This window comes from Dysidea avara, chromosome 10 (genome assembly GCF_963678975.1).
Source record: "Dysidea avara chromosome 10, odDysAvar1.4, whole genome shotgun sequence".
In the NCBI taxonomy this organism is placed as follows: domain Eukaryota; kingdom Metazoa; phylum Porifera; class Demospongiae; order Dictyoceratida; family Dysideidae; genus Dysidea; species Dysidea avara.
This window is the reverse complement of record NC_089281.1, coordinates 29,846,422-29,863,915: the sequence shown is the minus strand read 5'-3', so window position 1 is coordinate 29,863,915 and position 17,494 is coordinate 29,846,422. Positions and strand designations below refer to the sequence as shown.

Sequence of the window (17,494 nt, the reverse complement as noted above, 5' to 3'; positions counted from 1 at the left end):
CGTGTAGCCGTCTTCTGTTAATACCTTTTTGTACGATGACCTTGGTTCTTCTTTAGTTAGGTTAAGGAAGATGAGATATCCTACAATCCCGGTCATGCACACTGCTCCAATTGTCATAACAGCCTTATTCTAAAAGTAAATAAATAATAGCATTTGATACATTAAGACTTTCAAACTTACTGGTCTTGCAAACAGCTCAAAATTTACTATTCTAAAAATGCTTGTGTGTCGTACAGTACTAAGTCCTTTCCTTGGTGTGGGCTCTTTAGACATAGCGCACTTTAATTGGAAATTGTATTCTATATAGTGCACGCCAATGGGCGTATTTCTAAATAATGCGCGTCGATGTCTAAGCGGCTGGCTTCACCGCCAAAAGCTGGAGTCAAAAGCCAGAAACTAGAAGAGGCGTCTAAAGAATGTATCTACATTATAGATCGTCGGATTTCTGCAGCTCGCTTAAAGCATTTGAAAGAAATAGCGAAGAAGAAGGGATTTCAAATTAGTGATCGTTTAGAGTAAGATAGCAATATTAATGTATTCTGCTTACAATCTCACCACTAGTACTTCAGTTACACACGTGGTTACTTCTCTGCCTACCAGAGAAAAAGTGAACGAAGTACTAGACAGGTAGCAAGTGTATCAATACATTGACTATTGCTACAGTGATTGTGTGTATGTAGTTCCATCTCAGAGGATGCCCACGTTGTACAGTTAGAATGTGAGTCTCTGGTAATGATGTGTTGGGTGTGTTGTGCTAGCTGGAGTATGTAGGGTTAACTGATTGTTTCACTGAAGGTCGTCTGTTACCAGTTTCTGTCAATTATGTTGTGAAAAATGAGGATATTCCACTGTAAGTGTGAGTGTGTGTTGCTCCAATATATTATAATGGAGACCTGGTATAAACTGGGAAAAGAATTGTTTGCTTAGTGGGTGTTGTAGTGGCACTTCAGATTCCTCTATCTGTGACAGTTCTCTTGTGGGTTACTAGTCTTGTCCCAGAATGGTTTATCTGCACTTTATTATTCAAGTATGTAATGTCACATAATATGCGGGTACATCTCTTTACAGGAGAGTGTTTCCTGTCCACCCCTCATCAGTTGTGATAAAGGTACCCATCTGTTATTGGCGACATTCATATCACATGCATCATTTCAGCATGATGATTACACATACGCTTGTGAGAGACCAACTCCCCTGCACCATCACAATGAAGACATCACTGTAAGTCCCTGTGGTGATGGCAGTCATTTTAGTATAGTGATGTATTACCACCATACTGGAGTGGTGTTTATTGTTTTTTTGGTTGCATTTTTCAACACTTTTGTTAAGCACATTGGCTGTTACACTCTCTTCAACACACTTTTAGTCATAACTGCTTGAATGTGAGTGTAACATGTCCCAAGATTATTGCACTAGCTATGGTACTGGCGATAAATTATATTGATTTCCCTATTGTTACTTCTTTGAAATGTGCTTTCTCTACCCATTCTTTTGCAGAATTATGCACATGTATGATGATACTAAGCCACTGTATACACAAACATAGTAGTGGTACAACACATAATGCATGTAATAGTTGTAACACTGGCATGAAGGATGCCCGACAGCCCAAGGTCTGAGGGCATACATATCAGGCAATACAAGTGTAACCACTGATGTGTTTATATGCATCCATGAAAGATTCAATTATGGGTTAGTACATGTGCATCATTTCAACATCTAGTCTCCTAAAAAATTTTACACGTCTTTGTGCAAATCTTAGCAGTGGCTATCTCTCTTCAATACTGCTTACATTTATGGATCAAACATGGGCATTAAAATTTACTATTAATACACCCATTCAAATTTGAACCAGGGGATGTGCTATGTATGTATGCAAGTAGTCTGCAATAGGATGCTTTGGTGGAGAATGTATCAAGTAGGCATTTCTTTTTCACAAATACAGCAACAAACACAACCCTATACCTGGAATGTAATAAAATGAAATTACAAACCAAAAAATCAGTCCAGTAGTCCAGTCCAGTAGTGTTTGTACATTATCCTGTGTAACCAGCTCTATGGTGTGACACAGTACAATATAGAAGTATCAAAGATACTTAATTGTATGAGCACAAAATTAGTTTCATAGTTTATTCTCCATTTCTCTATTATATAACAAGCTTTAGGAAATTGGTAAACAACCCTACAGTGTTCCACTGCTGTAGCAGTCCATCACATTTCCAAGGTCTTCCTAATCAATGTGCAAATAACAGCTGGAGTATCACAACATTTTGTGGAACCTGTATAATACCTTGAGACTAAAACGTCCTGATTTTCCATATGTACTAAGGGATGCTTTGGGAAGTGTCTGGGTGTCCTCAAGTGTCCACATTCACAGATTTTAGCATGGTTATTCTTGTTGGTAACAGAAGGCACTTGAGGTGTTGGAGAAATATTATCTCCACTTGGACTACAAGTCGGGGGACACCAGGTCCATGGCATTTCGACGAGCAGCTGCAGCTATTAAAGCTTTTCCCAAGTATGTAACTTTCTTGCATGTAGCTGTTTAAATGTTACTGTTGTCTGATTAGAAAGATGAAAGCAGTTGATGAAGCAACATCTCTTCCAAGAATTGGTAAACACTCACTGCAAGTCATCCAGGTATGTCATGAGATAACTGTTTAGCTTGTGGGGGACTATTATAGTGCGTACTCAACTTACTGTATGTGTGTCTTTGTCACGCTATGGTATTTACAGAGATACATATAATCATAAAGAAATCACATAATGGACAATTTTTATATATGTACATGTATGGTAACAGTTGATTAGTCCAATATCAGGAGATAAGTAATAGTGTTGAATGTAACAATGATCTTACCTACAGCCCACAAACAATATATTAAGGATTGTATATGAACGTCAGTTTGCAATGCAGCACAAAATCTTGATAGGAAACGTTTTGATCAGTTTTGAAACTAACCTCCATGTATTTTGATTCCAACAAGTCTGGACCTCTGAAAGAGGAAGATGTTACTAAATGTCCATTATAGGGAAGTTCCACTATACAAAAATTATAAACTACTGTTGCTAATGGTTAGGATGTATTGGAGAATGGAGTTTCTGAGGAGGCAGAGAAACATACAAAAAGTGAATGGTTCCAATCCATGGAGGTGAGTGTGTTGTACGTAGTAACTCTATACTGTATGGTGAGTAGTTTGGTAGTGAATTGACTACATTTTGCAAGTTTGTGCTCACTAAATATTTTTTTGGTAATGCTGCTCTTTTGTGAATAGACCATGCACTTTATTTAAAGGTCCTGTAATGTTCCGTATTGTAGCAAATGAAAACATATCTTCGCTTCCAAGTTCGTTTCCAAACTGAATAGAATACAGATGTGTAGTGAACTGTTTATCTATCTCAACTATCATCACAGGCCGCGGAGGTTAGTTGCAGGCCCTCTGACTCAAGCAACAACGCAGGAGATTGCAGTTATATGGAAACCAGTCTTTAACAAACGCTGCAACTTGTACAGTAAATTTTGGACACAGTTTAATTGTCAGATAATTGTAAAACAGCATGAGAGTGGGTGATCATTTTCACTATGAAGATCATTAAGGAAATTTGCTATGCTCAGCAATCTATATTGCAGAAATACATGTATCTAGTACAGTTAAGCCTTACAAGTGTTCCATATAGTGGGGTTATTTGAGGGAGAATTTTTTTTTTTTTGCGTTTTTCACAGATTGGCAGCAATCCACGAAAGTTTCATCCTCCATATCTGCAGCTCGATCAAAATGGCATTGTTTGAGTATTGAAGAAGCAAAAATTTCCCCCTTCAAAACTTTGGATGGTGGCAATCTGCAAAAAATATCTCCCCCCGCTTTGCAGTAGGTAGCTACAGGCTACCAGTATAGTGCTGACCATGGTGTAATTGTAAACTTCTCTTGGCTACTTTTCATTCTCAGTATAGATATTGCTTCCTTACTCATCCATACTGCAAAATATAGTTTTAATTATTAGGACACATGCTTTCTTATTGTGCAACTCAGCTGTGCCTGATTTAATAGAGTCTATAGTTATGACTGCTCTGTTAGGATATAATCGATTTAGAATAGAAGGCTTGAAAAATGGGCTTTGGCCTGCCTATAATGTATAGCTCCTTTGCTACACCTATGCACAACCGAGCTATATTGTGAACAGGATTGTGAAACAGCAATTAAACTCAAGTAACATGTGATCAAGAATCATGTGATGATCATACGATCAATTTCAGGTTGCTTGCAAATGCAATTGAACAATTTGCACACATGATCATGTGAATGCTTGCATGCAGTAAGGAGCTTGATTGAAAGGAAACAGCTCAGCAATCACATGTGTGAATTGTTCAACTGAATTCATAAGCAACCTAAAATCAACTATATTGATGAGTAATAAAAACTTTCAAAATACCGTGTGGGTGGTGATGATAAACAGTGAATTAAATTTGCCTTTGATAGAAGAAATAGTTGACTGATTTCGTCAGCTTTGTGGAATTAAATTACAACCCATACATAAATCTAAACACCCACTTTTTGATTGATTGATTTATAGTTTAACCTCACGCTACCAGAGCACACACACACACACAACCACTAGACAACTTTATAAGATGCTAACTGATGTTGACAATAACTTTTCTTCATCAAAGTTTCTTGTTGTGTATCATGTTTCGGACCTACACTTCATGGTTGCCATATAAGGTTAAAGTGTACTTCATGACCTCATTAATAAGACCACCTCATTATAGTGACCATGGCAAGTAGGTCCCGAACATAGCTGAGGTGTACTTCATGACCTCATTAATAAGACCACCTCATTATAGTGACCATGGCAAGTAGGTCCCGAACATAGCTGAGGTGTACTTCATGACCTCATTAATAAGACCACCTCATTATAGTGACCATGGCAAGTAGGTCCCGAACATAGCTGAGGTGTACTTCATGACCTCATTAATAAGACCAATTCATTATGCAATGGAACCTGTTATCAGGACATTTGAAAATGAGGACATTGTGTAATCTGGACACTTGGTAATGATTTTAAAGTTAGCATGTAAACTGACCTGGAAATCAGGACACCTTGATAATCAGGACACCTTGATAATCACCTTGATAATCAGGACACCTTGATAATCAGGACACTTTAGTCGGTCCCAAGGTGTCCAATATGCAGGTTTGCCATGACCAATGGTACTTTGAATTTACAAAATCCATTGTTTTGTGTTATAGCTGTTTTGTTCCATATATGGCTGTGCTTCTGCCACAGCTCACAAGTGGTACAATCTTGGGTTAAGAACACTGGATGATGTACAACAGTGTGATAACATTGAACTGACTGAAGTACAGAAACTTGGTACACCACAGTACTCAAATTGTATCAGTTACCACTGCATATTTACTTGTAGGGTTTCAGTACTATGGAGACCTCAGTATGCCAGTGACTAGAACACAAACACAATGTATAAAAGAATTCATTGAGAAAGAAGTAAGGTAGTATGTTTAGACTTACAAAGCAAACATTTTTTATATTAACAGCTAACTGCAATTTATCCAGGTGCCACAGTGGAAGCAGTGGGAGGCTACAGGAGGTATTTATTATGTGTTGTCTGTCTCAAATACTTGGAGCCTATCTCAAGTGGCTATATGCTGGTAACTTTACACACAAATAAGCTATTTGGGATTTTTTTTTAATGGTAAGTGACCTTTCAATTACCTGCTCCATGAACTGCCCACACATAATTAACTGTCATTGTGTTGTTAAAGAAATGAACTAGTAATGTGTACATCATTGATGTTACTAGTAGTACACTGGTTAATGTCAGTCGTAGAGAACACAGCTAGGTATGGCCTGTAGAATAAGACATATGACAGTCACATGACAGTCTTCAAAACAATCTATGAATATTTATAGTACACACGAGGCAGGCCACATAAGTAGTTAGTATTTGTCATTAATAAACTCATTGTTAACACTAGAGAATACTTGAAGACTAATTTCCATCAGCCCTACTTATGTCACATTTTACTTGTAGAGGCAAAGGAGCCAGTCATGATGTTGACCTGTTAATCTCCCACCCTGATGTTACCGGACTACTAGATGACTTCACTGGAAAACTAAAACTGAAGGTAACGATTACAGTGAAACTCATCTAGAAAAGACACTCTGATACTTGTCCATGATCTCATTTGTATTAGTGTACACACATTTAGACCCCTGAAATCAGGACACCTCACTAATAAGGACACCATGATAATCAGGACACTTGTCCATGGTCCCATTTGTATTAGTGTACACACATTAGGTGGACTGATACTGATACCAGTATCAGATCGGTATCGGTAATACAAGGTACAGATACCAGCCACAGTAGACACTCACCACTTTTATTAAAACCATCTCTAGCTAAGTTTCCAGTAGCTAATCACTTAGTTGAGCTAATCAGTAACTTAGTTGAGCTATCAAAGTAGCGAAACAAAGCCTCTGTTACTCTTCTCCAAGTATTGCTGCAATTGCTCTGTGTGTATTCTAATATATTAGAACACATGAATCCTTTGTAATCTTTTTGTTCAAATGTTTGACATAATATGGCCAATCAAAATTTTCACAATACATTTCCTGTGTGGAAGCCATATAAGTACACCATCCATTACAGTCCTTTCCTGAACTTGTAATGGAGCCAAACCGTACGTGTCTGTTGTTGACACCTTTGCTGTTACCAATAATTATCTGGTTGGCTGAAATGTTAACTCTGCTGAGAAAAAATCCACTTCAAATTTTTAGCTGTTTTTCAGGATTCAGCTCAACATGAACGTACCTATAGTACAGTTGTTCCTCAAGAAATAAGTTTATGACTACTTGGCTTGCTTTTTCATGAAAAGTTTGGTTGAAAAGCTGTAACAACAATTATCAGCTGCCCACACAATTAATTGCCTTACCAATAAGCATACAAGAAAACTACCTCAAATCAAGAAATTAGTAATCCACCATGATGTCTATCATGTTTAGCTGTTACACAATGAATATTTTAAAACTTGATTGAACTGAGATCAATCAATTTTAATAGCTAGCTATGTATCACAACAATGAAATTCTCTATAATAAACTTGTCTAGGCTTCAATGTATAGTATCGGTATCGGCAAATAATTTCAGTACAAATACTCGTATCGGAAATATTGGTAAAAAATGGTATCGGTCCATCTCTAATTTAGACCCCTGAAATCAGGACACCTCACTAATAAGGACACTTCCAAGGTGTCTACAATGAAGAGGTCCCGTCAAGTTATCAATGCTAATATTCAGGGTTTGATGATACATTGTGACATTACTACTGGCAACAACACACTGGCTAGCACTGAACTAGACCACACCAACCAAGCAGTTAGTAAATACACTCCAGATGGGAAACAAAAGTACGTCACTACAAAGTTAAAGTCCTTTGTTTATTTATTTTGTGAAGGAAAGTGAAGTTTGATCATCTTGATAAAGCATTCTGTGTGATGAAGCTATCTGCTGAACAATGTGGCTGTACGGAGAAGTGGCCTCAAAAAGTGTTCAGGGTTGACTTGATAGTGGCCCCACCTAAACAATATGCCTGTGCTCTGCTCAGCTGGACTGGGTCAAAGGTGAGTTGAAAACAAAATGTATATGTAGAACAACTTGCCTTGGCAAATGCACACACTACACAATGCACACACTACGCACACGCACACACACTACGCACGCACGCTTACACACACACACACACACACACACGCACACTACACACACACACGCTACACACACACACACTACACGCACACAACTTTTCTCTTGTAGTTGTTTTGACATACTATTTGCACATAGCAATTTAACCGATCATTGAGGCAGTATTCTTATAAGAAATGTGGCAAGACTGTTACAGCTCATTCTGTTTACGACACATTTAAGGTGAGCACCTGAGACACTTGGCAGTATAGTATGGACGTTGTGTTTGTAGCAAGAATATATTTATCCTAAATCAGAGGAAGAAATATTCTCAATTTTGGAATTGCAATATTTAATCCCAACTCTTCGTAATTGTTGAAACAGAGTAATTTGAATACGTATAATTGTGAATGCTATATTGTCTGTATAATATCTGTCATGTACGTACTGTGTGTAACTGTGTATATATGTGTTTATTTTATTTTTTTATCTTATTCCATACCATCTGACCTACGTATGCATTTAAAATGTTCACCTGTACCTATTTTGAAAGTATTGAAACTGTATTTAAAGCTAACTACTGTGTGATGGAGCCCCACCTGATATGGATATGCCTTGGGACCATATTCGAAGTCAGTGTAACCTTATAGATACTGAAAGCCTGTCAATATTATGTCACTGGTATATTTGTAAAAACTTGCATGACATAAAAACCTTTGAACATTATAAAAGTTATAAACTTTTTGACTATCATTGTGTGATGAGATTGCATAATTCATTCATCAGCAAAAAATGACAGGCAGAACCAGAAAACATAATAAGTGGCCTAGCATTACATGGATCATCACATGAGTATTAGTAAATGTGAACTTGGTTGATATTTTACGTCATACTTATTTGCATACTGTGATCAAATAACTATTTATTCTTCCAATATGTCATAGTACAGGGAAAACAGTGTATACATTATTGTGATCAATTAAAATTTACTCTATTTTCAAAAATCCAAAAAAAAATCTCATTAAAAATCTACCAAAAATAATGTCAGACAATTGTTTCATTTATGTCAATTTGCTTGCGTATTTCCTCTTCTGCTTCAGAACCCCTCTTGACACAAACTCAGATGAGGTGGAAGCACTCTGCACCACCCCATAATTGAGGTTGGCACATCCTTTAGTGATACCCTCCACTTCAAGCCTCGATGATTCTGTCATGTTTTGAGCTTCAGCATATGCTACAGTGCCAAGAGATTGCTTAGAGGTACGCGTCTCACTACGTTGCAAATAAAAATGGCTGATCATGTGGTAAACAACTCCTTCACCATGATCAAAAGAAATGATGACAGGGTCAGCACCATATTTTCTTTTGAGGTCATCTGATCGCACTAGGACCTTCACTTTCTTTTTGTCCAAGATCTCAATGGGGTAAGAGGAACATTCAAGCCACCATACTGGTGCTGCATCCTTCTCCTGGTCAATAAACCCCTTCAAAATCTCATCATCCTTGGCAACAATTTCAATCGACACCACCTCGTCACCTGAATTCTTACCATTGTGTCGGACAGTTTTAGGAAAGGCAACTTCAAGGACATGTTTGAGGGCCCAGTCTGTCGTTATCAACTGGCCGCCTGATTTGACAAATGCCTCCAGCTTTCTGGCGGCATTTGCTGGAAAAGAGCTCGGGCAATTTACATAGACGGTTTGGTCAGGGCGCAAGCTCATTCTCATAAGGTCTCCGGGGTTCACTGCCAAGAAAGGGATTCCAATCGCCTCCAGTACCAAATGGATGTGATCATATGTGCCGCGAACAACTATAATGTCCGACTTGTCCACAGAATCAAGCAAGGCTATGTCATCAGGGTTCTCCTTCTTTATACGCTCTCGTACGATAACGTTAGAAGCTTTGTAGGCAACGTTCATGTCTTCCCCTCCTGGTGCGGATGGCATTTGCCCATACGTTTGTGGAGCGATTTTTTGAGACTTTAGCTGTAACTGTGGTCCGAGGTTCAACTGTTGTTGCATCGGCGGCAGTTGTTGCATCGGCGGCTGTTGTTGCATCGGCGGCTGATCCGAGGACTGATCGTACGCTTCTAGTTGAGGAGTAGTGTTAGACGAAAATGCGTCTTGCAAGTTGACAGGCTCTTCGTTTTCTGACCCATAACTCAGTTGACGTCCAAACAGCGAATTAAACAACTTCTTTGCCATTTCTGCACACCTCACTCTCAAGTGGCACTTGACTACGCGCTAGAACTAGTAAAATTTTAGAGCCTATTATTTATTTTCTCATGGCGGGAACTTGGGGATTCGAGTTGACGGACTGGCAGAGAGCTGAGTTTTTTGCCGCAGAAAACCCGTCTCATTCAAACCTGGATTCGATTCGCATGAAGTTAGCCCATTTGGAGCTGGAATACTTGAAAGAGTGAGATAATTAAATTGCACCTGTATGGTATCAGCTAATATAAACCGCCTCACGTGTTTAGTGCATCCAATGGTGTTCTGTCACCAACTACGAACATGTTCACAGACCAACTCGTGGAGTATAGGAAACAACTGCTGCAAGGTCCAGCAGCAAGTGTGTAGTAACTTGAAAGATAAATGTCTGTATTTCTTTAACTTTTCTGAACAGATAGTTCAACAGTTTCAAGTGGACCAAACCATTGCACCAGTATGTTGTTTTGTGTCTATTTGTTTGCAATGTATTCCTCAACAGGAGAATGGAAATCTAACCTAAAGTTAGACACTATTCTACAACTGGATGCTGTTAAGAGATACAAGGAAAGAGCTAATGCTGAAACCATTAAAGTAAATCACTTTTACTTATTTTCATAATTTATTCCTGATTTTGTTGTAGTTTAAATCAGAGTTATTTTCTAATACAAGTCCTGCTATTGATAATGATCCTAAGGCAATCCATTCTCCCAGAAGTCCTGAACTAATTCCTGACCATCATAAAGCCAGGAACTCGTTTACATACAAACCTGCTACAGCACAAGTTTCAAATGACGACTACAAGAAAATAACACCCACTAGAAGTCAAGGAGCTTTTCCATGTATGAGTACAAATTCAGTAATGTTTAGAGTTACAAGTGTCTATTGGTAGCTAGTAGACCTCAGTGGAAATCACAGCCACAGAGGAAGAGACACAGACCAGATGAAGATGATGATTGTGTTGTAGTTGATGATTCTGAGCAGAGCAAGAAAGACTCCAACCTGGGATTTGTGACTGCCAGAGATCAATATGTTAGTATGTGTATAGTGTAGTGTGTGCTATGCCTGACATCCTTGTGGTACACACCAGTGGTGTGGCTAATGGCAGCACCCTTGTCCCTGACCATTAAGGATGGATAATTATTCAATTATCGTGATAATCTGATAATTTTATTGGCAATAATCGACATCATGTGCTTTTCATTGACTAGTGATAATCGAAATCAGCAATTATCATGCAATAATCGTGATAGTCAGAGAAATACAGTGTGATGTTACCATTAACAATTCATAGTGTGTTTAGTATTTTTTTATTACAAGAGTTGAGTGGACGATAATCGTGATATTTGTTCATGACAATAATCGTATGGCAAAATATCAATATTGCCCATCACTACTGACCATGTGATGGATACCAGGCAGGGTCAGTGTGTTAGTCTTACAAGCCAACAACAGTGCATTAGTGTACTGCATCATGTATATGAGCATTCTCTTGCGGGATGATTTGGACCAGGTAGGCCCTGCTATTGTCCTAGAGGTTTCCCTGAGGTTCACTCACCTAACCTAAATAAAGAGGCTTGTGAATGGGTTACTCAGTATCCCTGGTAGCCTTCATGGGAGGTTGAACAATGTGGACAGGCAGTAAAGGGAGAAAGATGTTATGTAAATATAAGACTTGGGACTGCCACACCTTCACTTGTGAGACATGTTACAGTGGTACTAGTTTTGTCCCCCTGATTCTAAAACATTGCAGTAGTATACAGACAGCTCCTCGTCCTACTGGGTAGGTGTGACTGAGCACTTATGTGGCTGAAAGCTTAACAGTTATCCAAACTTCAGTTATCTGACATCCAAGTGACTGTTCAATTAGAGCATTTCAATAGTGTGCATTTTATTTAGAGGTGAGTGGTATTGATCAATATCATACCACGGTATTTTAATTATAAATATTGCAGTGTTACTAAATATGTATAAGCTTCCATTGCATCAATAGCCTCATAGTAGACTATGCAGTGCTTACTCTTCAAGTGGAAAAACAAATTGGAGGTGTTAGCCAACAAACTTTTAGACAGAGCCAATAAACTTGTGACTGGTCTCCCATTAGTACCTTACTAGTCCCATGCTATGCTGTTGCTCCACTCTTGCTAACAAGTTCTGTTATAATACTGTTTAAATAATTTGAAAACTGGTAATTTCCGGTATTCTCCTGGTATGCGGTATTACTGAATGTTAATATTTAGTGATTCGGTGTTTTAAAAAATATTGCACAACTAAAAATCGGTATATTGCCCATCCCTAGTTTTATTAGAGTAATTGTATGTTCTATAGAATAGATCAAGAGAAAATCTGAGCACAGCAAAAATGTTCACATACTGAGCTTGATACAGTTTGTATACTGTATTCATCCATATTAAAGCTGGTCTCAAAATCTGCAAATAATATGCCCGGTACTTCTGGAATACACGCCTGAGTCCATTTTTGCTGCTAAAAACTAGCCTATAATCCTAAGTCACGCGCTATGCTATACATGTTTCACCTCATGTATTGTTGCAAGTGAGTAGTCCCGCGTGGCCAGATCGCATTTTCTCTGCACGGCACTTATCGATTGGAAATTATAAGCACCTGTTCCGAAAAGGGGTCTGGAACAATTAGCATAGGCAACTCATTTCTAACACCCCCAACCACTATGGAGGGTGTTAATTCAACAAGCCTTCGCCCGACTCAACTGAACAAGTGCCAAAAAAAGATTTAGAATTCAAATATTGAATGCTTGTGGGTGAAGGCTTGTTTGAAATCATTAACACCCGGGTGTTAAAAATGAGTTGCCTATGCTAACCGTTCCAGACCCTTTTTCAGAGCAGGCGCTTATAATTTCCAATCAATAAGCGCCGTGCGGAGAAAAAGCGGTCTAGCCACACGAAACTAGCAAGTGAGGACTCCGAACTGTAAGTTGATTATAATAAGCACTTTCAGCACCACTTCATCCACAATTTGCCTTGTGTACTCTCTGAATAGATGCTGGGCTTGTTTAAATGCCGGGTTAAAAATGAATTATAGGAAATAAACACCTGGGCTTCTATATGGATGATAAGGTAGATGATGTGCTGCATACTAGTGTTGCACCGATAATCGGATCGGTTATTGGAAAAACCATATATCGGCTGTGTTTTTTGTATATCGGTATTGGATCGGCACCATGATGAAAAAAGCAGCAGATACATATATATGTATTTATTTAGAAATGCATGCTCATGATGTTTACAAATGTATCGAGTTTCATTTTCCAGCACTACAATGTTGTTATTACTGTGTACTGTCAGCTGTTGTTGTAGCAATACTGCTGCTATAAAAAAGCTAATATTATCCTTCATAATCAAATTTCTAGTAAAAATTGCTACAAGATAGACATGTTGTGCTATATTGGATTGGTTACATTTATCGGCTTGAAATTATTATCCAATATCGGTTATCGGAATATCAGCAAAATCTCATATCGGTGCAACACTACTGCGTACAACAGTGCTAGTTCGTGTGCACTAACATATAGCAGCTGTGTGTTATGTGTTTCAGATCATCAACCAACACAAGAAAGATTGTGGACAATATGACAGAACAAGCAATAGACAGATCAATAGTGGTAGTTATGGTGGAAACAAGAGATCTCTAGGAGCAAGGTATACACACAATTATTTGAATAGTTATCACACTGCTCACTACTGGTCCACCACAGACGTAATGTTGGCAACAAGTTTATTCCTCCAGTGAAGGGAGAAGAGGATGATAACAGAGTGGGAATGATGAGGTAGTGGTTGTTGTATAATACTGTTCAGTGTAGGTTGGTCATGCATCATCACAATCTCATCAACCTACTTCTTGTAGCGTGCTTCCCAGAGCTCCAATACATTGTGTATGTGGTTAAAAAAAAAACAAGTAAAGCATGTACATGCTTCACACACATGCACACACACACACTTGACTTGAAGCCAGCCATCATGAGGTGATGCCGTCCAGGGATGTGGTCACTCTTTCCTATCTTCGATGAGGACAAGTGGTGGTACACTTATGCCTTGCAATATCTTGTGTTCTCCTAAATGAGCAATGGCAGGTGGCACAAATAAAAGTCTTGTTTAAAGGTGGCGCCATCACATGTTTGTCTAGTCCATAAGTACACAGTGAACACCATCTGGTACAATCCTGAGCTTCCTTATACCATGATGTTTCATCTATCCCACACTTCTTCAAATCCTGACGGCCCTTGTCCCTCCAACGAAGCTTAGTACCATGTACAGGACGTTTCTGAGGGAACCAGCCAAATAACAGCTTCTTCAGGTGTTTGTTTCTGACATTCTAGCAACATGTCCCAACCATCTTAGCCTGCACTGTGTTAGTAAGTCACCAATACTCTCTACCATACCAACCAGCTCAGCAGTAGTAAGGTGTTCCTTCCACCGAATAGATCTGCTAACACCCAAACACATCATCAGTGAAACCTGTCTAACCTACTAACCATTTTTTGGGTGGGGGCAGCACCATATAACAACACTCCCAACACTACAGATCTATACACCATCCTCTTGGTCTCCAACATCAAGTCTGAGCAGTGAATACAGAATCACAGAGACTACCAAAAGCTCTAGATGCTTGTGCAGTCCTACAACTAGCTTCACCAACCACCCCACCACGTGCCTCAACCAATGATCCCAAATACTTAAATTGATCAACAACCATACCTCCATCCAATTCCAATGGGGCCAGTTAGACCAATCCCAGCAACCAGCAGCTTCGTCTTAGGGACACTCAGGGTAAGACCAAGCTCTCTAGCTACTTCATCAAACATCCTGGCAGCCAAAACCATATCCTCTCTACAAGAGCACACACACACACACACAACATGCACATACATACACACACAACGCACACATTATATCATGGGGTTATGATGTATGACCACCTCTTCTGGTGCTCTTAACAACTTTACAAGAGACTAATAATGTAATGTAGGCCTGGTAGTGGTAGTGGCACAGCTAACTCCAGTTCAAAGTTACCACCAGAACTGGAGGGAGATGAACGACTGAAGAACATTGAACCAAAAATGGTGGAGATGATTATGAATGAGGTGTGTCTAGTACAGATAATAGTCTTCTTAAAGAGTAAATTTCACAATTTAAAGATTTGTAGAATTTTGTCATAAATTTCATGTTTTGTGTACTTCTTTTTTTTTTTGACTACTTATGTCCATTTTGGTGAAAATGTGACACATTCCACAATATAGTCACTCCCTCAATAATGTACGCTCACACACAGATCATGGACCACAGTGCACCGGTACACTGGGATGATATCGCTGGATTACAGTTTGCCAAGAATACTATTAAAGAGATTGTGGTGTTCCCAATGTTGAGACCGTAAGATTGTATTTCTATTTAGTCATTATTTATTTACTTATTTAGTGATATATTTACTGGACTCAGGGGACCACCAAAAGGAATTCTTCTATTCGGCCCCCCAGGAACTGGGAAAACTCTAATAGGTTAGCCACATAATTATATGTTGCATGTGCAGGCCACTGTAAAGCTTTAATAATAATAATAATATGCAGTAGAACACCAGCTATCCATCACATGAGTGTTCTGTTTGAGTAGCATAGGTTTTCTATTGTTCATAAATTTGTTTTGTGTGCAATTTAGTTGTAAACTTTTCAGACACTAGGTGGTCCTCATGGGTTTGAGGTTCATGCACTATCCCGTATTGTACCTGTAGGTAAATGTATAGCCAGTCAAGCTGGTGCCACATTCTTCAGTATCAGTGCTTCATCACTAACATCAAAATGGGTAATGTGGTGTTATTTTTAATTGTGGGCTTGAGTTAATTAACACTCCTGTTGCTAGATTGGAGAAGGAGAGAAGATGGTTAGAGCATTGTTTGCTGTGGCATGGTGTTATGAGCCAGCCGTAATTTTCATTGATGAAATTGACTCTTTATTGTCACAACGTAGTGACACTGAGCATGAAGCCTCTCGTCGTATGAAAACTGAATTCTTAATCAAACTGGTATGTCAAAGGTGGACCTTTTGGTCTATGAGTTGTCTTGTTTGTAAGTGACTGCTCAATTGGGGGCAGCTGTTCAAAGCGTAGAATTGATGAAGCCTATAATTGTAAAATGATCTTCATCTATTCAGATTCACTTATTTGAGCACTTACTGTAATAATTTTATTGACCCAGCTGGTTTTGCTGTACCTCCCCAGAATGCCATTTGTTCAATTTGTCACCAATGCTTTTACCAGTAAATTGTGTTATATAACTACATTGATTCACGCACAGGATGGCGTCACTGTTGCCAACTCAGATAGAATATTACTGGTTGGAGCAACCAATAGGTATGGTCCACACTTTTGCTCTTATTCTACTATTGTCTTGTGCAGGCCTCAGGAAATTGACGAGGCTGCTAGAAGACGTTTAGTAAAACGTCTCTACATTCCCCTCCCTGATGCTGCAGCCAGGAAACAAATTGTGAAGAACTTAATGCAACAACAACCCCACAGCTTATCTGATGATGATATCAATAATATCAGTCAGCAAACAGATGGTAAGATTGTGGGTTACTGCCCCCAGTACAAATAAGTTCTCTAATGATGATAGGGAATTGTTGATAAGCCTTTACTCTGAGGGTGTACAGTGTGTTTGCTGATTATTCCAAATGTTAGATATTCTCTCCCATACAAACAGTTGTACAATCCATAAAGTAGTTGTTTGATTTAATAAGGTTATTCTGGAGCTGATGTGGCTAACTTGTGCTCTGAGGCTGCTATGGGCCCCATCAGAAGCATTAGTGTTGAGGAGATACAACACATTTCCACTGACCAGGTAAACTAACTATCTTTAAGCACCTTTGTTAAACCACAGTTTAGGTAAGGCCTGTTGTCTATCAAGATTTCATCGAAGCCCTCTCAGTCATACGGCCCAGTGTATCAGTGAAAGACTTGGAAGTTTACGAAGAATGGAACAAACTTTATGGCTGTGGAAGATAATTTTATTTAATGATTTCGATAAGGACCTGCATATAACCAATCTATAAATTAATTTTAAAATTTCGATTTTGTGTTATGTAATGTTCTATGTGTAGAATAACAGAGTGCACATATAATCTTATTGGAATGATCCAATTCACTTTCCTAATCATCCCACCCATCACCAATAGCCTGTCCCATAATATTATATCAGTCAATATAGGAGAGTTGAAGTGACAGCTGGTATGCTCAGGAAAAGAATCAAAAAACATAATATAAATGAGGGTGGCTGGCAATGTGTTACAGTCTTTTATTGCGGTTCTTGAGAGGGAGCTATATATTATATATGGTAAGAGGTAGTTAATAATGTAGAGTGATTAGGATGATACTGGAGTGTATGTCTTGTCATAGGAAGTATAATTGGATGAGTTACTGATAATGTGATTTGATATGGTGTTTGCAACCTAGATTGATATTCTTCATGTTTGGAGTTCTGGCCATTGAGCAGTCTATTGTAATCCATCATAATCCATCTTGTAGTTTGCCTTTCTATATACTTAGCCTATAGATATTGG

At 38.7% G+C, this 17,494-nt stretch overlaps 3 protein-coding genes across 5 annotated transcripts; 2 read left to right on the top strand and 1 right to left on the bottom strand.

Moving 5' to 3' along the window:
* Positions 1-291: 291 nt before the first annotated feature.
* LOC136267869 (fidgetin-like protein 1) lies at positions 292-17,079 on the top strand. 3 transcript variants are annotated; one of them, XM_066063037.1, is made up of 27 exons: positions 292-515; positions 562-627; positions 681-718; positions 796-850; positions 1,069-1,108; positions 1,156-1,221; positions 2,409-2,518; positions 2,571-2,640; positions 3,081-3,152; positions 5,250-5,373; positions 5,426-5,505; positions 5,556-5,608; positions 6,053-6,146; positions 7,322-7,431; positions 7,479-7,644; positions 7,865-7,948; positions 13,483-13,586; positions 13,643-13,714; positions 14,914-15,028; positions 15,217-15,317; positions 15,363-15,442; positions 15,673-15,743; positions 15,801-15,962; positions 16,234-16,289; positions 16,335-16,498; positions 16,676-16,776; positions 16,821-17,079. In XM_066063037.1, the coding sequence occupies exons 1-27, from the start codon at positions 346-348 to the stop codon at positions 16,938-16,940; spliced, it is 2,544 nt and encodes an 847-aa protein (XP_065919109.1). In that variant the 5' UTR covers positions 292-345; the 3' UTR covers positions 16,941-17,079. The 3 variants fall into 3 exon arrangements, with proteins under 3 accessions (XP_065919109.1, XP_065919108.1, XP_065919110.1); XM_066063036.1 differs by having other exon boundaries at positions 772-850; XM_066063038.1 differs by lacking the exons at positions 292-515; positions 796-850 and having other exon boundaries at positions 582-627.
* LOC136267871 (uncharacterized) lies at positions 8,608-10,104 on the bottom strand. The gene has a single exon (XM_066063041.1). The coding sequence runs from the start codon at positions 9,907-9,909 to the stop codon at positions 8,767-8,769; it is 1,143 nt and encodes a 380-aa protein (XP_065919113.1). The 5' UTR covers positions 9,910-10,104; the 3' UTR covers positions 8,608-8,766.
* Positions 9,686-10,944, top strand: LOC136267873 (uncharacterized). Its single transcript, XM_066063043.1, has 5 exons — positions 9,686-10,123; positions 10,185-10,276; positions 10,331-10,506; positions 10,556-10,754; positions 10,809-10,944. Exons 1-5 carry the CDS (start codon positions 9,990-9,992, stop codon positions 10,877-10,879), a joined length of 672 nt encoding a protein of 223 aa, XP_065919115.1. The 5' UTR covers positions 9,686-9,989; the 3' UTR covers positions 10,880-10,944.
* Positions 17,080-17,494: the final 415 nt, after the last annotated feature.